The sequence below is a fragment of the Taudactylus pleione genome, unplaced genomic scaffold, assembly GCF_031769625.1.
Source record: "Taudactylus pleione unplaced genomic scaffold, aTauple2 ptg000179l, whole genome shotgun sequence".
Lineage (NCBI taxonomy): Eukaryota > Metazoa > Chordata > Amphibia > Anura > Myobatrachidae > Taudactylus > Taudactylus pleione.
This window is the reverse complement of record NW_028284581.1, coordinates 25102245-25126725: the sequence shown is the minus strand read 5'-3', so window position 1 is coordinate 25126725 and position 24481 is coordinate 25102245. Positions and strand designations below refer to the sequence as shown.

At 43.4% G+C, this 24481-nt stretch overlaps 1 protein-coding gene across 1 annotated transcript; it reads left to right on the top strand.

Annotated features, from left to right (window-relative positions):
- Positions 1-584: 584 nt before the first annotated feature.
- CNDP2 (carnosine dipeptidase 2) lies at positions 585-21840 on the top strand. The gene is made up of 11 exons (XM_088475924.1): positions 585-774; positions 2713-2856; positions 4343-4505; positions 11082-11170; positions 13665-13865; positions 15187-15271; positions 16404-16564; positions 16647-16811; positions 18526-18667; positions 20262-20409; positions 21621-21840. The coding sequence occupies exons 1-11, from the start codon at positions 715-717 to the stop codon at positions 21685-21687; spliced, it is 1425 nt and encodes a 474-aa protein (XP_088332050.1). The 5' UTR covers positions 585-714; the 3' UTR covers positions 21688-21840.
- The last annotated feature ends 2641 nt before the right edge of the window (positions 21841-24481 follow it).

The window sequence follows — 24481 nt, the reverse complement described above, 5'->3', positions numbered from 1 at the left end:
CACAACCGATGGTTGCACCTTTGGCCAAGCTGCAGTAGCTGAAGCTTACCGCAGCCAGTGGCTAGGTCCTGGCAGCTGCGAGGCAACAAAATCTGCATCCACCGACGCAGAACCTGGCCTTGTCCCTCCTGGAAAATGGGGTCAACACAGGAAACTGGGAATAGTGGCCAGACATGCCCCTAAATGGGGGCTGTCTGCGAGCAAGACATCGCTGAATCAGGCCCTCAGTTCTCTAGTGCAGCACTAAAAAGGGGGAACAGTGTTTTGCCTGTTTCTAAATCGTGAATGTGTGAAAACTCTATAGATTATTGTTACTAGGTAATGACTGCGTTACACTCATCTATTACCTGTGGCTTTGATGTATGTAACTAATACAACGGACACATTGTAGCAGTCATTGTTATATTGTTTAAGCAGCAGGTCATGTACTCACTTGTAGCAGTCAGTATATGTATTGTGCAAGCAGCAGGTCATGTCATGTGAGTGATACACACATTTGCTGACAGGACTGAATGAAGAGAGTATGGGCAGACCCAGGCCAGTACAGGATGGAGAGTCAGCTGACTCCCTGGTCATGTGATCTATGCCGGTTGTGGGCGGAGCCTCCACGCAGTGAGTCAGAACTTGTTACTGTGATATACAGACAGGCCAGCAGTGTTCTCTCTCAGACCTCTTACATCACACAGCTACACACATACAGCACCGGGAGTCACCATGTCCGTGCTCACTCCCGTCTTCCAGCATATAGACAACAACCAGGATCTCTATGTTAAGGTAAACATACAGCATGATTTCCTTCGTTTCTTATACTGTTCCATTATCATTATACAATTGTCTCTGGTTATGTAACATGATAGACCTGTTGTAGTGAGTCTGCAGTCTGTAAGGATGGAGTGCTGAAAGGGACATAGTATAGACATAGTATACATTAATTCCAAACGCCCCTTGAGCAGCAGATGCTCCAAGACTATATTCGGGTCTTGCGCAATTGATGCTTGCTGAGTATAGGGAATGGATACCTGGAACAGCACGTAGTTTCACAGCTGGTGATCTGCAATTTGTTTCACTTTGAATACTTCTTATGCTGGGCATACAATATGCAATTATCTGTCAGATATCTGGCTGCTTGGAATGAAAACCTGGTAATGTACGGGAGCCAATAACAATAGAAATGTGCTCCCAAACACTAGAAAACGGACCAGATTTTCCTTCCCACCAGACAGATTGGACAGATATCTGACAGATAATTATAGTGTATGCTCAGCATTCGTTACCTTTTTGGAGAACATCCAATAATGTTTTGCACAGTGTTTATTAGCTAATTATATAAACTGATTATATTCCATTCCCTTGATGAAATCTGCTTGTATTCCTGACCAGAGCTTACATATTTCATGCACATAGAGCAGAGGTTCCCAAACACGGTCCTCAAGGCTCCCCAACCGTCCAGGTTTTACAGATATCCAGGTGACAATTGGTACCTCAGTCAATTTGATTTAACCACCTGTGCTCAACCATGGATATCTCTAAAACTTGAGCCGTTGTGGAGCCTTGAGGACTAAGGGGCATATGGGTACTTGTGTACTTTACGGACTCATTGCAGAGAGAACCCAATGAATTTTTTAAATGGTACTTGTGTACTTTATGTACACAAGTACCGAAAGTTGTCCCCACCTAAAGAAGAAAGTTGACCCCTCGCGGGCTCACTGCGCTCGCCATGCTTCGGGCTCGGTTCTCTCTGCAATGAGTCCATAAAGTACACAAGTACCCATATGCCCCTTAGTCCTCAAGGCTCCCCAACGGCTCAAGTTTTAGAGATCTCCATGGTTGAGCACAGGTGGTTAAATCAAATTGACTGAGGTACCAATTGTCACCTCTGTGACAATAAATGTCGCCAGACTTCTTCTAAGGGCTCAATTCTATTAGGTGTGAGTTTGCATATGCGAGTTTGTTTCATGAAACTCGCATACATCACATAAATACATGAATTAGACACTTGCGCAATCGAATTAAAAATGGCAATTTGCGGTAGCCGAGAGTGTGCAACTTCTCTGCAGCAGTCAAATTGCAGTTTGGAACTTTTAATCCACTTTTATGACTAAGGGTATTCATCAAAGCTTGGAGAGAGATACAATTGTAAAAGATGAAGCACCAACTAGTTGGCTCCTGTCATTTTTCAAACGCAGCTGTAAAGTGACATTTGGGAGCAAATTGGCTGGTACTTTCTCTTACAATTTTATCTCTCCAAGCTTTCATGAATACCCCCTCAGGTCCCATGGAAAAGCCCTGGCACTACTACTACTAAATCAAACCTTGCAGCTCCCTGTGGAAAGAAGTTATTTTGCTTTGAGATGCACTGTACTGAGAGGATTCTGGAAAGGGGGGCACATACCATCTTAAGGTCACCAATTAGACAGTCCAGTACCCGGGTGAAAAACAAAGTGTAGCTGAGTGCGTTTATATTTTAAAAAATCCCAAAAAACATTAACATAGATATGTTTCCTCTTGGCTTGAAAGGTGTTTTTTTTTTTTTATTATTTATTTATTTTTATTTAATTGAACTTCATATTGTGTAGTTATAAACAAATTATGGTTTTAAAAATAAGTAAGACTATTGGACTACGTGTCACTATTTGCTATAACGTGACTTGCTCTTGGCTGTTTTTGCTAGTTTGTTTTGATACCAATGTGTGTACTGTTCCCATATCTCAGAGACTGGCAGAATGGGTCGCCATCCAAAGTGTATCAGCCTGGCCAGAGAAAAGAGATGAAATCAAGAGGATGATGGAAGTGGCTGCAAAGGAGATTGAGCGATTGGGTGGCACTGCCGAGTTGGTGGACATTGGAAATCAAAAGGTGACTTCTGGTTAACGTCTTGAGGCAGCAAAGTGGATTTTTATTTGTGTTAGCAAATTGGAGTATTGGATGGGGTTGACCAGTGTAATAAATTGGGTTAAAACTTTGGAGTACTGTTATAAGAAAACATTTGAAGTTATTTGTACTAATTGTGGACTTGCTGCACCCTGTGCTTCACAGAATCTCTCCCTAAATAAGTGTTGTATGTAATTTTACTAATTATATACAATTCTCCAGATAAGAGTGGAGAATTTGATAGATGTTTTGACCTCTTAGGCAGCATAGTAACTATAATTTTGGAGCCCCCCTGGACAATAGGCCTAAAAATTATTTGGACAAAAATAAATCTTAAACAGAATTTGAAGGTGCAAAAATCCTTTTGAGGCATCTTTGACCAACCTGCTCTTTGTTCTAGATTTCTCTATAACCATTTGCATATTTGTCCTGTAAATCTAGATAATGTTTCTGGATCTTATGAATTGCACTGGTTTTGTACCTATATGGTCCATCCCGTAGAATTAAAGTTGTACACCTACTGTCTGCTCTCTGCAGTGGAAGGTGCAAAATGTCTCCTATCCACAAGTGTTAGGACAAGACCAGAAATTGAAATATCTACACCTCCACGTACACTGCCATCTAGTGCCACAATCCCATGACCTACATACACACCTGTATAGTCTACAGCTGACATTAATTTAGTTAAGTCTCTGTGCTGTATAATCCAGTGATTGTTACCACGGTGCTACAGGGCAGACATAGGGTTGAGGGTGGGTTTTGGTAGTCTACTGTCTTCACCATTTATTTTCCTGCAGTCATGATGAAATAGATTATTAGAGAATCATTTAAAGAAAGTTGACCATCTAACTTTATATTTCACTGAGGGACTGATTCAGAGGTGGATGCTAATCCTGTTACGGCTGTGACTTTGTACGTAGCAGTACTGAGTAGTCGTGCTACGGTTGCAGCCACTGTACTTTGTACAGAGATGCCCGCCAACTGCATCCCTAATCTGCCACTCGCGTACAAAGGCGCACCATCAATCTTCTGAGGAACCCTATGCTTGCTCAGAACGTCTGTTGGAAGTATGCCGCCGGAGCCAGTGAAGCTACAAAGATGCAATCGCTGGCTCGACACTCCAACAAAATGCTTGCGACGTGCCCACATCTGACTAGCCACCCCCGATACCTTCCATTAAGTCACACTGACTGTCACTGACCATGTGTCCAAATATCCACTAATACCGTCATCGGTAAACCATTGAGACACATGACCCAGAAACACGCTCGGTACAAAAAATATCGCCCAACTGCACATACTTGTATACTATTGTGGCTAAAGCTAAGCAAAATAGGAGAATATATGCATCACATGTGAACTGTTTATAGTGGATAATTTAGGCAAAGCTTGCTGAAATTCACTGTGTAGATCTTAATAATATAACGCTGAATATAACCTTTGCATGACTGTGATGTGATTACACTTGTAGCTCCCAGATGGCTCAGAAATCCCTCTTCCTCCCATTATTTTGGGCAAATTGGGTTCCGATCCTGGTAAGAAGACTGTTTGTGTTTATGGGCATCTGGATGTGCAGCCAGCAGCCCTGGAGGATGGTTGGGACAGCGAACCCTTTGTCTTGGAAGAGCGAGATGGTAAGCATGAGATTTTTTAGCATATTAATATCAATTCTCAAATATTTTTTGCACCAAGAGCTAGAGCTTGTGGATTCAACTAGAATTATGGATTTATTGTTTAGATCAGAGCATCAAGCAAGGGTATATTATGCTACAAAAGTATATAAATAAGTGAAGGTTTTCATATGCAAACAGCATTATCCCATAGAACAATAGAATTACAGTAATCCGTTCTGGTACTGTGGGGTAATGAATACTGTTGACTGAACCACATTTTATTTGCTTTTCGCAATGGGAATTAATACACCATTGAGGGTAGCGATAGCTGCAGAGATTGCTGTTGTGTTTTTGACCCCACCCACACCCACAAGTTGGACCATTTGTTTAAAAATTAAGTCTTTTCTTCAGGAAATTCTTACAGATAATTGTTAGGAATATTCTGGCATCTTCGTGCAATGACGTGAGCATATTCTCATCATCTAGAGTTAGGAGCATATCCAGCTAAAGGGATTTATGTACAGTTGGATGTAAGCTTCCATCTGTAGATTTGGTCTCCATCTGCTCTTGGGGCTTCTTACGCTTAGAGATGGTGAATAGGGGAGAGTAAGGATGTACAAACATAGGCAGAATATAGTAAGCGCATTTTCTACTACGATACGGTATACCCATACCACAACGCACGCTCGTATGCCCCTTTCAGGAAGCATATTACTTACAGGTGCTCAAACCTGATGCAAATACATGTACTAATGATGATGACTATTGGCAAACTATTTTGATTGGTGTATCTTGATTCCTCTCACTGATGCAATATAAATTATTAGAGTGGCTGCTATGCTCTACTTAAATTAATTATTGTATTTTGTATTTGTTTCTATATTTAATGGGATTGTACATGGTAATTATGACTTAGTATTTATTATTAACCCTGTCCAGACACACATGTATATGACACTGCAATATTGTTCTGAAGTGTGTGTGTGTGTATAATAAATGCATATACTATTGTTTTATCCTGGCATGACGTAGTCCTGGCATGTGTGCCACTTTTGCAGAGCTGGACGCACCCTGAGTTATGGCCAGCTCACCATACTGCGTGAAATGCGTTATTTTTGTCTGTGTGTGGGATGGGGGAGTATTTCACTCGTATCTCTTATTTTGTATTTGTAATCTACATCCGTCAGCCTCAAGGTGTTTACATTTCCACCTGGACAAACCAAGTCTGAATGCAATCGCCAAGTTTATTTTTGTTTTTGCAGAGAGAAGTATTGCCTGCTGTTGCATGTAGCATACACATACTGGGCAGCTTTAATTATAATATAACTAAGATTAACAATTGAGCTAGGATGTACAGCCTTATACCCCTTTTACACCGACTGAAATATCCCGGGTTGATGCACGTGAACGTGCATAATCCCGGGAATTTCGTCGGTGTGAACGGATCGACCCAGGGATCCGACCCTGCTCCATTGCAGGGTTGAGCGCGGGTTATTCCCGTGTCACCCTGCAATGTAAACTGCGCGGGCCGGCTACGATGACCCGGGTCGCGCCGCATGCTGCCTGATTGGCCGGCTTCAGTGGCGCTTGGAGATGACATCATCTCCAAGCGGCCACTGCAAGCAGCGCCTGGCTGAGCGGCACGAAGCAGCGCACCCCACCCGGTCTCACTGCCTCCGGACCGCTGCAGGATAAGGTAAGTAGGTCGCGGAGGGGGGAGGGAGGGGAAAAGTGCTGCTCACCGTCGCCAGGCAGCCGGGTCAGTTCTGACCCGGGCCAGGTGTGAACGGTGCCGACTCGGGCATAGCACGGGTCGGCGCCGCAGTGTAAAAGGGGTTTGCCCCGGGTCTGATCCGGGTTGGAAACGTGTTCCAAATCCCGGGTCAGACCTGGGGATTTTGGTGTAAAAGGGGTATTAGCGTCTAAGGGCCTCAATCAGGGATTGATACTGATCACATAGCCGCTGTGTACAAAGGCCATAATATGCTAATACCACTGGAGGCATCCTGTGTATTAGATGCCTTCTGACGGCTTCTCTGATCCGCTGCAGCATCTGATCATCTACGTAAAACATCCGTCATCTGTGTAAACCCCAGGTTACTCAGAATGGCCATGAAATTCGTACTGCTGAGGTCGGCGAAGGACACAGCATTCCCAGAAAACATGGACAACATGCCCACGTCTTCTGTACCGCTGCCTGTTGCAGCACCCAAGTGCCAGCAGATTGTCAGTCATGCTCTGGTGTTTGGGGCACTGCAAGCTACATGGCAGCCCCTGATCTGCACATCTAAAAACATTAGTAATGTATGTAAACCTGATGTTAATATACATCTCTGACTTAAGCCATAAATTAGGCTGCACACTTTAATCCCACCCACCCCCCCACCCCTACCCCTCAGAGCAACATGGTTTTGTTAAGGTTCTAGCTGGATCTACTCCTCCCTACAAATATGGTTGTGTGCATATGTTTCCAAAACAAAAGTAGAAGAGCTCTTTTCAGAATGATTGTGTAATGACCTACAAAGGGAAACTTGGTATTCAGTTTCATTTGCTCAAGTATTCAGTTTCTGCCGCTTGTAACAAAACTCGTCCCATATTGTCATAATATGAACAGAAGAGTCTACCGTCATTTGCTGGGGCATCATTATAAGATCTAATTTTAGTTACATAGTATTAGTATATCAGTAAGGATATTGAGTTCTGTTTAATAAGATCAGGACAAGACGTGCAGAGCCGTATTACTGTACAGGTTTCCATTGTGCAGAAATAGTCAGTTTTCTTGTTAGTATTATACCACTGCCAGCACATTCAAGTTGGGCAGGAAGGTGGAGACAGTGGGATGGGTTAGAGAAAATCTTGGTAGGTAATGACGTCATTACATTGTAGCAAGGGTCCGTTTTGGAATCTCCTTTTACTTCTACAAAGACAACTAGGACATGATCTGTGCAAACAGCATTCCTATGTCAGGATGGGTTTTTTTTGGTATAGAAATGTAAAATGCCCCTTTATTAGATAAGGTGCTTCTCACCTATTGCAATCTCCTGTAATGGTGACGCTAACTGGCAGATAGTTGGGAGACGTGCGACAGTAATTTGCGTTTATTGGGGAGTCGTTGATGGTGGTTATTTTATACATCACAGGTAATGTAACAGACTTATACATGTGTTGCAAGTTTATTGTGTGATGTATTTTATGGGCTTTTTTTTATTTTTTTTTATTTGTATACGTATTGGATTACTTGTGTAACATTTCAAATACAGGGAACTGTTTGGCACTAGTCAGCAGTAAATGCTGACCATCCATATTATAATGATATCATTTCAGCTGTCTTGTGGCTAAAAGAGTAAAGGCTTCCTGGTGCTTCTATCTTAAATGCCATAGTGATCTTCTAAATCAGAGGTTCTCAAACTCTGTCCTCAGGACCCCAAACAGTGCATGTTTTCCAGGTCTCCTCACAGAATCACAAGTGAAATAATTAGCTCCACCTCTGGAACTTTTAAAATGTGACTGTGAGTAATGATTACACCTGGGCACCTGCTGGGTGACGAGGAAAACGAGAGCTGTGTGGGGTCCTGCACTGCCATCTCTACCTATAGGCTAAATGGGCGGTTGCCCAAGGACCCATGGCCAATAGCACCCCTACCCCCATCGCATAGCTGCCTCCGCTGATAGTCCTGCATGGTTGAGGAGGCAGAGGCGGGTACTGGATCAGGGGGGAACTAGCGATGGTGCAGCCGGTGCACTGCACCGCGGCCCGCTGTGGTGCAGGGGCCCATAGCTGTGAGAGCAGTCTGCCCTACACAGTTTACAAACACACAGCCGTCAGCGTGGCTGTGTGTTTGTTATAGCAGCCAGAGAGTCAGACAGACTCTCATTGGCTGTTGCGTCGTGAACGGAGGGAGCTGGCTGGAGCTCACTCATGAGCTCCGCCTCCTGGCTCCCCCCGCAGCAGGTGATGGGAAAGAGACGTCATGACGTCTCTCCCATCCCATAATGCAGAGTGAGAGCGGGCCCGGAGGACTTGACAGCGGCGGTTGCCGGCAGGAGCGGGGATCAGATTGCTCTTCCTTCTTTTATTTTTTGTGTGTGTTAGGGGGCACGTGGACTTGTAGAGCATAGGGGGGTGCTACTGGGGGCACTGTATGGAGATGGTGGCCGCTACTGGGGGCATTGTATAGGGGTAGGCGCTACTGGGGGCACTGTATTGGGAGGGCCGCTACTGGGGGCACTGTATGGGGATGGTGGACGCTACTGGGGGCACTGTATGGGGATGGTGGCCGCTACTGGGGGCATTGTATAGGGGTAGGCGCTATTAGGGGCACTGTACAGGGGGGCCGCTACTGGGCGCACTGTATGGGGAGGCTGACCGCTACTAGGGGCACTGTATGGGGTGGGGGCATTGCATAGGGGGGACTACTACTGGGGCTTAGGAAATCTGTTGTACTGTACATGTTCAGACTGTGACTTGTGTTTTTTTTTTTTTTCCTGTAAATGACTTCTGTTTTTCTGTCAATAGCCAACACCCCTGTCACACTGCTGCCCTTACAGCTCCCCGGAGCATCTTCAGGATACTCGGGGCATTGCTGTAATCACTTGAGATTATGGCCCCCACCCCAGTGTGATGTCCGATGGAGGGGACGTGGCCTCCACCCGCCCGCAAATGATGAGATATATCTATCTGTCCATCTATCCATCTGCAGAAAAAAGGTTCCCCACCCCTGTGTTAGATGATTGCGCTCATTAATCTGGTCCTTTCTAGTAAAGTAAACTATTTACGGCAGGACTAAATGCTAGCTATATAATCTGCACTTTGATATCTGGCCATGGTCAATGAACTAATGAAACTATATAACTTTTATCTTGAGATACTACAAAGTAGCAGGTTCCTTAGCTTACTGATTAACAGATATGCCTCTTCATAGACTGTAGATCTTTGCACTGTAAGTTCAGAAAGATATTTTCTTTTCCATTTATTGCTCCTTGGACAGAAACCTGTATATTCATTCCTGACTGAGGGCCTGATTCAGATGTGTGTAAACCCGATGGTTTCCATACATACAGGGCCGGTGCAAGTTTCCAGGCACCCTAGACAACATTTCTCTAACTGCCTCTGCTCCCTCCAATTCATAATATGCCATGCATCAATCTCCTAAGTTAAATAACATGCCACACAGCAGTGTCTCAAATTCATACTATACTATAAATTAGGGATGTGCAGGCTCGGATAGGTTAGAGTTTGCACGTTGAGTTCGGATTTTTCCCTCCAAAAAAACGGAACTCAGAAAGAGGCTAAACGTCATCTTACATGGACAAACATCATCATTCCTGGACAAAAGTCCAGGAATGATGATGATCGTCCATGTAAGATGACGTTTAGCCTCTTTCTGAGTTCCGTTTTTTTGGAGGGAAAAATCCGAACTCAACGTGCAAACTCTAACCTATCCGAGCCTGCACATCCCTACTATAAATAATATTACACACAGCAGAGCGCCAAAATCATAATGTACCATAACACTGCCGCAAATTCATAATATGCCACTCAGCCATGAATTACGCCATTCGTTTTTATTTTTGTGGACTCAGTGGCGCCCTCCAGTGGCCGGCGCCCCTAGGCGGTTGCCTAATGGTAGCACCGTCCCTGCATACATATCCGATTGTTGTGAGTCTGCGCATGTGCAGAACAGGTCCTGTGTGTGAGATCACTTGCAGTCCCCCTTTAGCCGCAGCATGATTGACATGCTGCAGCTTTGGGGGCGGAGACCAGGACCATTGTACAATGAAAACCTGATGTTTATGTACCCAGGGTCTGTGTCATCGAACGCAGACGTCCTGGACCTGGCCGAGTTCTGACGTCCAGGCTGAGTAAGCTTCAGCTTACGCAGACTGGCCGAGGGTTAGATAGTGATTCACAGCAGCATCTACAGACGCTGCACTCTGATCGCAGATGCATGTAGGAGGTATCCATTCCTACAGACACCTCCTGCTGCATCTGCATTTTAGTTGGACAGTATTGCACTGGCGCTTCCTTGCAGCTGTGCAGTACCGTCCACATCAGAATCTGGCCCGGAGTGCCCATGTGCACTCTATAAGTTATCAAAAAAATCTAAAATAACGTTGGACAATTTTTTGTACTGTGTGGTGGTTTAACCGCTCCCCTCCTCGCCCCCCTTTCCCAGTTAATCAGAAATTCATCCCTGCATGTTGCATGGAAGAGTAAAATGTACAGACCCTGTGGCTCCGGTGCACTGAAAGGGATTATCTGCCGATCTTGTTTATCATTTTGCTGGATGAAAATCCAAACCATTTGTGATTATGGTGTTACACAAATTGTTGCAAGCATTGCCAAGTAATTTGGCCTAGGAAATCTTTACTCAAGTAGACAACAAAAGCTGTCGATCTAGCAATTTTACACACACAGACAATTCTTGTGAGCAATTTAGTTGATCAGTACCTTTTTGTACTGCGTAATATGCTGACACTTCAAAATACGTATCTCTAAGATAAAAGCTTAACTAGTCTATTATGCCGTTATTACTTTTGCAGTTATGTAATTTTGAGTTACTGAATTAACGTAATCATTGACCTGTCTTTGTTTAGGTAAAATGTATGGGAGAGGCTCAACAGATGACAAAGGTCCTGTTCTTGCATGGCTTAACGCCATTGAAGCATATCAGCAAACCAAGCAGGTAAACAGTTGTGTAATGCAGTTTGCGATTTTACATCAGAAGACATATAATATGTGCCATTACAAACAATTAGGTGGAAAGGATACACTGGTTGCTCTAATCAAGCAATAGGATCAATGTTCCCTAAGCTGGGTACACACTGACAGATACATTGGCCGATCAATTGATGGCCAGTGTATCTGCTGCCCGTCGGGCAGTGTGTACCCGCGATATGTCAGTGAACGCTGACGTTCACCGACATATTGCATTGGCTGTGCTGCACAGCCAATGGGCAGATATGTCTGCAGACATATCTGCCCATCGGCAGGTGTGTACGGACGGTCAGCAGACAGCCCATACAAACACAGCGGCAGCCGCGAGGAGGGGGGGCGGGACATGCCCCCTGGTTCCCGGGACCTCCAGGCAGACAGATGAGCGTTGTTCAGTGTGTACGAACAATCATCATCTGCAGATATATCTGTATAGTGTGTACCCACCATTAGTTCCTATAATTTAGACATGCAAATTCAGGGTACAATAATCCCTGCCTTTGATCTGGTTAAGGATACCTACTATTGGGACACAACCTTGCCTGCTTTTGTTTAAATTCTGGCCTTTTTGATTTCTGCGAGTTGGGATTCTCCAACCAAAATTAGGACAGTTGGGGTACAATTTTGGTTACACTCTCTCTCTACTAGACAGTCACAGTATGACTGCACATGCAGGCTAACAGAGTCTTCTCCTGGCTTGATTTATAGGTGTTTAACATGTATCAAATGTATTTGTTATTACTGTAAATATCTGGATTATGAATACTATTTTGGGTCATTTGTGTCCTATCACAGCATATGTGGCCAGGGGATGTAGTCAGCATCCCGGTGTGCGGGATGCCGACGGGCGAAAAATACCGACAGCGTCTGAATCCCGGCACCAGAATTGTTAGGGGGAGAGCTGGGCATTAGGGGGAGAGTTAGGTGTAGGGAGCGGAAGGTTAGGTTTAGGCATCGGGGAGGGGTAAATGTTAGTCTTGCCTTCTGTCCTTATGGGTGTCGGGATTCTGACTGTCGGGATGACCCTGTCTGTATTCTGACCAGCGGCATCCCGACTGTCGGGATTTCATACCCAACCCTGTGGCCAGTACTAGACAGTGCCCCTTATCATAAAGGCCATCACACATTACAATCCAGCTGGTCTGTTTTCAACTAAATTCGCACAACATTGAATTGTGCTTACCAAAGGTCATATCTACTGGATGTGAATGATATCTGGCCGTAACCAATACCTCCATGTGATGTGGTTACTTATCACGTCATGAATGCAGGTAGTCACTAGAATAACACATGGAAGGTCTAGATTTCTTCAAATGGTGTTTATAAATTCTAGGCAGACTCAACTCTGCATTTGGCGAATCATTATTTCTCTGTGACCTGTATTTTCTTAGCTTCACTAAGGGGCATATTCAATTAGGTGCGAGTTTACGAAAAATAGCACCATCAGGTGCGATATTTTTGGTATTCAATTGGGTGCAGGTTTTTTTTGGGGTGCCTTCAGAGCAGGTCTAATTTTCCTCAAATCCTTATTTTGATGAAAAATTGTCAGGACTTGTTTCTGTACCCCTGCGGCAATCCCTCTCAGCCTCCAATGACTGATTAAACAATTGAAAGTAAACTATTAGATTAACTAGGCCAATAATTACTCACCTTCAGGCAGCACTGTCCTCCTCCAGCATGCTGAAGTCTTCCCACTGACGTCTGCAGAGAGAGAAAGAGAGAGTGTGTGTGTCCTCAGTGTGCTGTGCAGTCAGTAGAGACTGGAGCATTCGCAACATGTGAGGTTTTGTTTTTTTTTTCGCTTTTTTTCTTCTCCCCCCTTGGGATTTTGCCGCTAAAATAACCCCCTGGAACCAATTTTTTTTTTCTCATTGGATACAGCGGGTATCAGATGCCCGTATACCCACGGTAATACAAAATTGCTTGCAAAGTCCACATAACTTTTGGTGAGCAAAACCTCACGGCCAATTGAAAATGCCCCTTAAAGTCGTCTTGTGAATCTTCTTTATTATCAGTAATGAAACAACTTGGGGCCACTGAATGGGTAGTCTAAACCATAAGTGTTATAGGACCGGCAACATTGGGCTAATTACAAATCGCTGTTTGTCTCTAGCTTAGCATTAAGCTAAGAAATAGCCTTAAACTTCTTCAAATCTAAGCATCCCTCATACTAGACACAGTCCTCCTGCTGTTCATTAGTGTCTATCTTCTCAGTGGTGCTTATGTGTTTCAAGTTCAGCCAGACCCCCGACCACCCTTCTTGTTTTCTTTTTAATAACCCATACCTAACCATAGACTCCTATCGGCGCACACGTCTGCCAACCAAACCCATTCTTCTGAGTGCTTCCAATGCCTACCTGCTCCTGCCAGAGGAGGAAAGCTACAGTAGGTTGAATTGGTGCAAGTATAAGAGTGTTGACTTAAAAAATGTGCAATATCGTAATGACTTTCTCTGTTATTTCAAGGATCTTCCTGTCAACCTAAAGTTCTGCTTTGAGGGAATGGAGGAGTCTGGGTCAGAAGGCCTGGACGATTTGATTTTTGCCAAAAAAGATACATTTTTCAAGGATGTGGACTACGTTTGCATTTCTGACAACTACTGGCTTGGGAAAAACAAGCCTTGCATCACCTACGGATTACGTGGTATCTGCTATTTTTTCATGGAGGTACCGAGTGTTGCTGTTCTTTATTTTATAAAAAAAAATCCACAATGCTGTAGAATCAGGATACATCTTTCTTCATTTATAATTGATGAAAAAGAAATCCAAATAAAACTAGTCTGCACGATCCTAGATGCTATCAAATCCAGTTTAGACCGTTTCAATAGTAGAAAGACTCCTAAGTGCTTTGCGGCTTATGCTGGGTACATGCCTAACAGATCTATCTGCAGATGATGGCTGTTCATACACATGGAACAACACTCATCTGGCCGTGGGTCTTCCTGGCCAGGGGACATGTCACACCCCCTCCCCGCACCTCTGCAACAAGTGTACGAGCGCAGCACGATGCCCCAGTATATCTGCAGATATATTGGGCATCGGCTGTGCAGCACTTGCAGACGCAATATGTCTGTGAATTATGTCGTTCACCGACATATCGCTGGTAGACACTGGCCGAAGCATGCAAGATATACTGGCCAATCTATTGATCGGCCAATATATCTGCCAGTATGTACCCAGCATTACTGAAAAAAGAAATGTTTGTTTCCATGTTGTCAGCAGCTAAAACACAAAATGAAAAAACGCTTAAAAGTCAGAATTATAAGTTCATTACAGTACAGTGTCCCTTCTGTAGGATAGGGGTGTTTTACAGAAACCATTACCACAAGGGTGTATAATGAATCTGTAGATCGCCTAATATTGCCTGAATAAGGAAATTCCCTTCAGTTTCAGTCAGGCTGAATTAGTGTACTGTGACTAACAAATAGTCTGCTCCGTACTGCATTTGGCTCACAGAAACAGCTGTAAGGCACGCATCCACTAGAAGACCTCAAACGACTGCACGATTATGACATTGTAATGGTGCAGTCGTTTGTCAGTCTGTGATGTGCCTACACTGAACGAGCAGTCGCTCAGTGTAGGCACATCAATCATCCCCTAACATGCTCAACCTGATGTTATCGTCAGGTTGTACAGCTTGTTTGGCGGATGATTGTTGTCTAAAACGACCAGCAAGATGTATATCTTCATCTGCTATGCTGCCCAGCAGATTGGATATGTCCATGAGGGAATGACAAGAAAGTAGCTGCACACTTGGGGTATGCTCAATAACTGAACTGAGGGGGGAAAAACCAGGAGTCTTTCTATTGCATAATGCTCTATTGCATAATGCTCAATACTGGCAAAAACCTGGGGATCAGAAAGCGCTCCAATACAGTCACATTGCAGGATAACCATTATGGTGTTAGTGTCCTGAATGATGGGAGGCATTGGATTATCTTATTTATCTGTGTATGGCACAGTTCATAAACGAGTCTGCTCTTTTTAGGTTGAATGCAGCAGCAAAGATCTTCACTCAGGTGTATATGGAGGTTCTGTTCATGAGGCAATGACTGATCTAATTTCTCTAATGGGTAAGCATGCAATACAACTACTGAAATAGGCTATTATGCTATGGATTTATTGGTCCTGTTGGGACACTGAACATCTAAATATTGTTTAGCAGCTCTATACAGTGGAGGCAGATGCACCAATAGGCTACACTCACACATGCTGATTTCACTGGGAAGTACAGATGTGTCCTTACTCATCTTTGCTGCAGTCTCATAAACAGCCCCTCTTGGTGCGCCTGGTCTCATGAGACTCTGCTAGCGTCAGGTGTCTTTCTTTGATGAAAATGGGCCTCAATCGTAATATGATGCGACTAGGACGCACCAGGAGACTGTGCTGATTAATTTGATATGCAACACTTGTATATGTGCGTCTAAAGGTCGGTACACTCTATACAGATATACTGTGTCTGCAGATGATGGTGGTTCGTACACACTGAACAACAATCATCTGTGCCTGCCCGCAGGTCCTGGCGACCAGGGGGTGTGTCCCGGCGGGCGAGGGGGGCGTGTCCCGCCCACCTCCTCGTGACTGCCGCTGTGTGTGTACGGGTGGTCTGCCGACATATCTGTCCATCAGCTGTAAAGCACAACCAATGCGATATGTCGGTGAACGCCGGCGTTCTCCAACATATCGCAGGTACACACTGCCCGACAGGCAATTGATCGGCCAATGTATATGTCAGTGTGTACCCAGCTTAAGTCTCTCAATCAGCATGCAAAGTGCTACGATTCAGCAGCCACAGCTTTTTTCCAAACAAAGTTCTGTTTACAGTCTAGCTTGTACACCGATATACAAGTGTCACATGTCCAATTAATCAGCACAGTCTCCTGATGCGTCATAGTCACATCGCATTGCGACTTAGATGGCTGCTCACTCACGCCAGGCATATCATGCTGCATGGTGTATTGAGACCAGATGATCAAGGACACATCTGTAGTGTTCTCTAGGAGGGTTGGTGCACAGTTACAAGCTGCTTAGGCATGTTCTATACTAGGGATGTGGGGATGTATGTAGTATTTCCTTTCAGCCCACAAAAATGCTCCATCCATGTGTGTAAATGAAGCTTTAGAATATACACACAATATTTTGTTCTGATAATGTCTTGTTTTGTATGATAAATTGCGATTTGTTTATTTTTGCTTGTTCCCCAAGGCAGTTTATTAAACAAAAAAGGAAAAATCCTCATTCCTGGAATAAACGAGGCTGTGGCCCCACTTGCAAATGATGAGAAAGCGATTTATGATGCAATTGACTTTGATCTTGAGGACTTTGCAAAAGACATCGACGCCAGCAAACTCCTACATAGCACAAAGGTACTGAGCCGCTACAGTGATGAAGCACGTTAGCGATATCTGTGCATGATTCAATCCCTGTATATCCTTTTCTGCTTTACAGGATCAAATACTGATGCACAGGTGGAGATACCCATCTCTTTCTCTTCATGGCATCGAGGGAGCCTTCTCTGCTGGTGGAGCCAAAACGGTTATCCCTAGAAAAGTCATAGGCAAATTCTCCATAAGATTAGTGCCAGATATGGATCCAGAGGAAGTGAAGAAACAGGTAGGAATGTTCATCCCCAATGGTAACGAGTAAACTATTTTTAGTTAAATTCACAAGGAAAGTGAATATTTAATTCCTGATGCTAGCAGCACACACAGCACTTTATGTTCATTAATTTTAGGCCAAGGTGGCAGGCAAATGGGCCCTAAACAATCACTTTGCCAATTCCTTCAAAATTCAAACTAAAATTGATCTGATTGGGGTATCAGGGGTATGCAAAATGACTGTAACCAGACTGCCTGGGGCTCTTTTTGTGATTTTGTTCATGATAAAACATGGACTGGCTGGTTTTATAGAGTGTTGCCCGCCATTTGTTAAGCGATCACCCAGATGGTTTTGTCTATGTGCTGCCATCTTGTGATTTGCAAAGATTATTCTCTGCATTTTGACTGTGAACGCCCCCCCCCCCCCCCCCCCCTATACAGCTGTTTCACTACCATTACATCAAGAAAGCCTTCTGAGCAGCTGGCCCAAGACCATTTGGCTGTGCAATACTATGAGCTTGCAAATGGTTTTTCAAAGACATGGTGGCTTTCTAAAAATTTTACTTGTAAATGTTTTTGAGAGGAATTTAAGCACAGTCCAAAAGCTGACAATGTGCTCTTCTGGTCTATAGACCAGATTGGCGATGGCTAGAATTGTTCTCCAGTAGAGCTGCAGTAAGGACCCTCCCAGCCATTCTAGTAAGGACATCTGTAGTAAGTATATCAGCAGGAGAAAGCATTTTAAATACGAATTTTCAATTATTTTTAAATTTCCTGATCCCTCATTATTGACTGTTTGGCGGGTAGTTGCTATCTTTCAGTAGTAAGTTTATAAATAGAATATCTATTGCAATTTCTACAGCAAAGTATATTAATGCATTCTGATAGTATAGTGTATTCAAATGTGGATAATTGTTAATTTTTTATTGATGCAAATGAGTACCATGTACCATGTACCATGTGGCAACCCAATTGTTCATTTAAAAAAAATAAATTTAAACTTAAGTACTATATTTTTAATTTACAATGATCGATTATTTAGTATCTCAAGGTGCCCATACACGGTGTGATAAAACAGTCGATCCGACGGATTGGTACGATTTGGCTGCTATATTGTACCGTATATGGGCATGATACCAGACAGCGCGCGCACCTAGGGAGTCTTACATCGCCCCCCCAGATCTTACTGCAGGTTCAGTCGATCTGGGGATGCGATATACAATCCCAGGCAGCGCTGTGGGGGAGGGGGGCTGGCATATCGGGCGGTCGGCCACCCGCTCGCTTCGTCTGTGGGGACCGCCCCGAGATGTCTGATCACCCGTCGCACGGTGCATATTGCACCATGTATGGCCCATGTTGCGTTTAAGAGCCCAGCACACAGCAGCGTGTGCTGGGCTGCTGCGACCTAAGAGGGATGGGGAGTGGTGCCAGACCCCCGGCTCCCCCACCCCCTCTCGGCACCCCTGTATACGGGCGATCGGCTGATCGCCCGTACACACTTGCCGATGGACCGATATATGTCTGCAGGGCACGATATATTGGCCGATTAATTGATCGGCCAGTGTGTATCAGCATTTGAATGCATTTTCCCTGTTAGTATAATAAAGCTACATTTTTTAAATTGCTGTTTGTTTTTAGGTTCTAGGATAATTTAATCCTTTCTGTGCCATTGCAATGGTACTGTGTATATTGTTTTTAAATCTACATATACTGCGTTTCTTATATTTAAGGTGGAAGATTACTTAACAAAGCAATTTAAGTCTTTGGATAGTCCTAACAAGTTTAAAGTGACAATGGGTCATGGAGGAAAGCCTTGGGTGTCTGACTTCAACCATCCTCATTACCTTGCTGGAAGGAAAGCCATGAAAACTGGTAAGAAAACATAAGGGTTGGAGCCACAGGGTATTCTACCATCTACATACTAACTAATCCATTGAGCATGGCCAATGATAATTTTAAGATGACTAAGGCAGTTGCCTAGAGCACTAACATTTTAATGGCCCCTAAGACACTGAATGAGTGATATTATGTCTAACATTGCATGTCTCCAATTTCCCCAGCAGTGCTCCCACACTGAGTGCCAGTTGCTCCAGGGATTTAAATGAAATCCACCCCCTTCCTCGTTGGCTGACCATGGGGAAGAGGGGTGGATGTTTATTTGAATTCACTCACGCTCACCCTGCAAACATTTTACCTTGTACTGTGATGTTGCTGCTCCTCTGTCAGCAGCAGGCTGGCAGTGTGGAGATGTGATATCAAAGCACAGGACCACACTACCAGCCTATCAGTGATGCAGAGTGCCAGGAGCCACAAGCATATAGGCAGCACTGAGATGGACATTAGTTGGGATCTCTCATAGTAAGTTTAGAAATAGGAAATCTATTGCAATTTCTAAAGCAAAGTACTGTATACTAATGCGCTCTGACAGTATAGTGTTTTTTAAATGTGGTCACATTTTATTTTCTTTTAATGCAAAGGAGTAACATGAGGCTGGCACAGTGTTTGACCATGTTTTATATAGAACCTAATATCAGAGTTCCATGAGGCACCCCAGCGGAACTTTGAGTTAGGCTGCGGGAAGGGGGAGGTTAGTTAGGGTTAGGTTCCATACGGGGGGGGGGTTAGGTTCAGGTACCACTGTGGGGGGGAAGGTTAGGGTTAAGCACTAAGGGGGGGGGGGTTAGGTTTAGGCACTTACCGTTAGGGATGGTTAGTATGAGGGTACAAAAAAGGAGGGTTAGGGGGTAAATAGGACAGGGGAACATTACTTATCGTTCCTCTGTCGGGATTTGAACCATCGGTATGCAGCTGTCAGTGTACTGACAGCTGGTATCTCCTCCTCCTTCTATATATCATAACTATTCCCATAAATCCGCCACACATTTGACCTATCTAGTTTTATGGTATAATTTTACTTTAACTGCAATATGATGCCTACAGTCATGATGGTATCGCGTTAGCAGGAAGGAGAAACTACCAAGTTCCACAGACATCCAATGACACAGATGCATGTATTCTATGTTTCATGGGCTCTGTATTTTGGATTTTTATAATTGCTCTGTTTTCAACACATGAGTTTCAATATACTCATCTAATAAAATATCAGGAAAGGATCAAAGGCAATACAGATATAAATCGTTAAAGATAAAAATAAAACAAATTGATCAAACCAAAATAGTCCAACATCAGACCGTTTGTAATATCCCCAAGGCTGTCATCATAAGTCCTTTCTCTCATGAATGAGAACTCCAAGGCATTAACAAGGATATCCTTTTTAACTGTTTTATATCTGTATCGCCTTTGATTCTTTCCTGATATTTTATTGTATGTTTTGTTTTCAACCTGTTTGGGCAGGATCTTAAGGAATAGGATTGTTCTGACAGATTTATTGCGCCATAACTCACCTCATCCCCTATACTTGTGACCTATACTCATCTGTTTGACTACATACTTCTCTTCTCTGCAGTTTTTAATGTTGAACCTGATTTAACCAGAGAGGGTGGAAGCATCCCTGTGACTCTCACCTTCCAGGAGGCCACTGGCAAGAATGTCATGCTACTGCCTGTGGGCTCTTCAGATGATGGGGCACACTCGCAAAATGAGAAACTGAACCGGTAATAATTGCCTCCATGAATTTATTGGGATTATTTTTAATGCAATATGAATAATATACACAAAATATTATAAATCAGGAGCTTATGTTTGGTTTTGTTTTACCTTTCTATCTGTAAAGTGCATCCTATTGCCTTTCTTATACTATTTAGGTCTAAGCATATATTTGATTTCCAAAGTAATTAAACTTGTGACCTAGAAAAGCAGCAGACTTTTCATCCAACTAACCCACTGAATGATTATTTAACCAGCTAAACTATCATGAAGTGTGACTCCATACACTATCCAGCTTTTTCATCAGACAAGCCAATTCACAACTTAGCTCTCCAACTGAACCATTTTCTGATGTCCCATAAAGCGGCGGACACTGTCTACCTACTTCTACATATAAAGAACAGACTAAAAATAAATACGTAGCCTCCCCACATTTTAAAGAGCAATGGCACTTTCAGCCTAGTATTGGATACCCCAAAATCCTAGGAAAAATTGTTGTCGTTGTCCCCCCCCTAATTTCAGGATAATCAGCAATGTGTTTTGCCAGCCTAGGTTGATGGAACCATAGAGGGGGGGTACTCAGTGTAGTGGTCCTCCCACCTTGATTCCTGCCAGCATCAGACCAGCACACCAGGACTGGTTCCCCAGGGGGGTCAGGCCAGCAAACAAAAATGAGCTGGCAACCCCCTTACTCCCCTCCTGGGTATAAAAAGCCTTGGTGCATCTAGCACCAGGACTTTATCCTATGCCTGATGGATATGGGGGTAATAGTAATAAAAATAGATTTTAAGACCCTTTGTCAATGGAGAACTAAAAGTCCCAGCATGGCCTGGCTGCCAGGTCAAGATGATACACTTGAGAACCACAAGCTGGCCCTGTTACCAGCATGTCCTGGCAAGAGCCAGCTAGGACTGTAGTTCACCAAGGAAAGGCACAAACACATTACATAGGAAGGGGGCGGGGGGGTGACATATTAGATCTACATAAACTATTTATTGTTTGTATGCTTGTAACAATGACCTGGCTTACATTTATATGGTACAAGTGTAGGGCATAGATGTGGACATGTAAGAGAAATAGATCTGTAACACTGTTTGAATTTGTGCTGGTCTGACAACCTATACGTAGTCTGCCTTTTATGCACTTGAAGGGGAAACTTACAATGTTTGCTTGGGACAACAAATGTACAGTGTAAAATTAATGTTCTTTTATTTTCTAGGTACAATTACATTCAGGGCATCAAGCTGCTGGGAGCGTACCTGTATGAGGTGTCTAAGTTGCATTAATGGCCCATTCAAGTCAACTCTCAGAAAAGAAGACGGGGGAAAAAAAAGTTAATTCTATTGTAAACGCACAAGTCACACTAGGAAATTACATTTTGTATATATGTGCTTTTTATGTTTTTCCTATCTCAAGTAAAAACAGCAGTGATAAATGAATTATTTTTCAGAATTCCTTTTTGTGTGTGTGAGAGATATCTATCTATCTATCTATCTATCTATCTATCTATCTATCTATCTCTATCTATCTCTATCTTCATTCTAGCACCCTGCACCAGACCCAAACTTTGCAGCTCCTTTTTCCTGCCTGGGGTGTCTGTCACTGTTCTGGTGTTTCTAGCACACTCTGCTGATGTAACAAACTGCTGAGACACAAACCAAAGTGTGCTAGAAGCACCAGAGCATAGAGTGACACCCCAGGCAGGAAAGAGGTACAGCAAGGGTTGTGATTGGTGCAGGGTGCTTGAATAAAGATGAGGAAGAACATGAACTAGGACTAGCTGTACTAAGGAGTAACATGCTGCTCTTTACAGGTATTTACATAGATCAATTGCTAACAATAGTCAAGCAGAAACTGGCAAAACTGTAGGTGGGAGCATTTACTTTTGTAGATGGTGGCGTATGATTGGTTGCAACGTGCTCAGCCTGTACTGATAGATGTCCTTCTGTAAACCCAATGAGGGAAAAAGTATATTATATACAGTTTATATAACAACATAAAGTTCATAGGATGATCTATCTCTCAAGGTCTGTGGGACAGATAAAAACAATCTGGGCAGATTTGAACGTTAAACATTACCCAAAAGTAAAGATTTGGTTTTGGTGGGAGTTAGATTAGGTTGGTAAAATAAGAATGTACTAACCTCCACTTCCCATGATTCTTCATTCCATCCTGGGCCTGATGCTGGAAATGTCTGTGCAAGGGATCCTCTATCTTGCTCAGAACAAGGGGGTTTCACATTCCTGACAGCAGCAAATCACATCATCATGAGCTTCCACTGGGGTGAATGCTAGGGGTGTAATTAAAAGATTGTGGTCCCCATAACATTTTGAAAGGGCTTCTACCCCCAATATTTTTAGAGAGATGCCTCTCTAAAGCAGTTGCACATTTGGTACCTCATAGTAATGCCCTTGTTTTATTTTATGCCCCCTAAGTGGTCTAATTCACATTATTCCACACTATAATGTCCCCAGTTCACATTATGACAAACAGTGCCCCAAAAATGTGTGCACAAGGTGTTAGATTGCGGTAAATAGCAGTTAAAGAGAACCTGACATTACTAGGGCAGAGGCAATTTCATTATCTAGGTATTAATGTAAGCTTAGTCAGAAAATAGTTTAGAAATGGAAAATGTGAACAGCGCTCAACAAGATGTTTATTGTTTTAGCCATCCATATCACTAGACGCATTGGTATATGGTGTCTATATAAATAAAAGATTGTTTATAACATTCATTAGATCTGTTGTCATCTCCACATTTTTTACTTTAGCTACATTTTCTATAATATGATATATAGACAAGGTGAGCGCATGGTACAAAATCTATTTTTATTAGTCAGAAAATAGGACAGTCAGAGAGAGAACACTAACAGGAGGAGATTAAGTTAGCTGCGGGACACACTGCGAGCTTTTTGCTCCATTCTGTAATGCCCAGAGCTATTCAGTTAGAAGCCGATTTCCACGTGTGGCAAGATCGCGGCTATAATGCGTTAACACATAGATTCTGGGTTAAGTGCGTGGAGCTATAGAGTTGCCCAGTGTGGTGAGCCCAAAAGAGTGCAGATTTTTATTTTTTCTAGCAGCTCCTGAGGCTACGGGGAAAAATCCATGCTAGGTACCCTGCCTGGGGCTTACCGCACGGGGTAGCAACAGTGATTGAATAGCTCAGGACAGAACTCCCGCCGTTTTATAAGCCCCGTGGCAGATTGAGTCTGCCCTAAAATGTGCAATACTGGACTTTAATGATCATACTTGATGTAAATCAAGAGGTATGTTCAGTAATTAGTATGACTGATTTCTCTTTGTGCGAACAATATACTTCAGTTGAATATTAACAGACCACAGGAAAAGGTTAATTTTCAATTTAGATTTCTTTCTATTTATGTACTTTGTAAGGTACTGCGGAACACTTGTGGTGCCATATAAATAATACTTTTATTTATATGGAGCTTTTTCTCCTAAATGACTCAAAGTGCTTTACATTTACAGTACAAAATACAAAATAAGCTTAAACAAGGGACATTGGTGAAATGCTAGGGTGAAGAGGTAAGTCTTGAGTCTATTTTTGAAGGATTCTAGAGTGGAGGCCTCTCGTACTGTGTGGGGAAGTGAGTTCCAAAAGGTTGGAGCCACAAAACTGAAAGCTCGAAACCCCCCTCCCCCCCCCTTCACCCCCCCAGGCGAATTCCGTGAGATTCTAAGTACTGTTAATAGTCCTTCATAAACGGATCGCAGTACTCGTGTGGGACAGTAAGGAATCAGAAGCTGCTTCAGGTACCCTGGGCCATAGTCATGTAGGGCTTTGTAAGTTAGTAAGCCAATCTTGAAAACAATTCGCCATCTGACAGCCAGTGAAGGGAGTAGAGAATGGGTGTTATGGGGCTGGAACGTGGCTGGTTGGTTAATAGCCTGGCAGCTGCGTTTTGTACCCTCTGCGAGCGGTGTAGAGGTAGTGGGCGTTGCAGTAGTCTAGGCCTGATGATATAAATGCATGTATGACTTTAGGCAGATCTTTTGAGGGAATTACGTGTTTGATTCTGGCTATTTTCCTCAGATGAAAGAATGAGGATTTGATTGTGG

What these genes read in the sequence shown, in the direction of transcription:
- CNDP2 (XM_088475924.1), top strand. Translation starts at nt 715, where the DNA reads ATGTCCGTGCTCACTCCCGTCTTCCAGCATATAGACAACAACCAGGAT. An exon ending in AACTCCTACATAGCACAAAG is followed by an intron (nt 16,565 to 16,646) that starts GTACTGAGCCGC and finishes TCTGCTTTACAG; the next exon opens with GATCAAATACTGATGCACAG. An exon ending in CAGAGGAAGTGAAGAAACAG is followed by an intron (nt 16,812 to 18,525) that starts GTAGGAATGTTC and finishes CTTATATTTAAG; the next exon opens with GTGGAAGATTACTTAACAAA.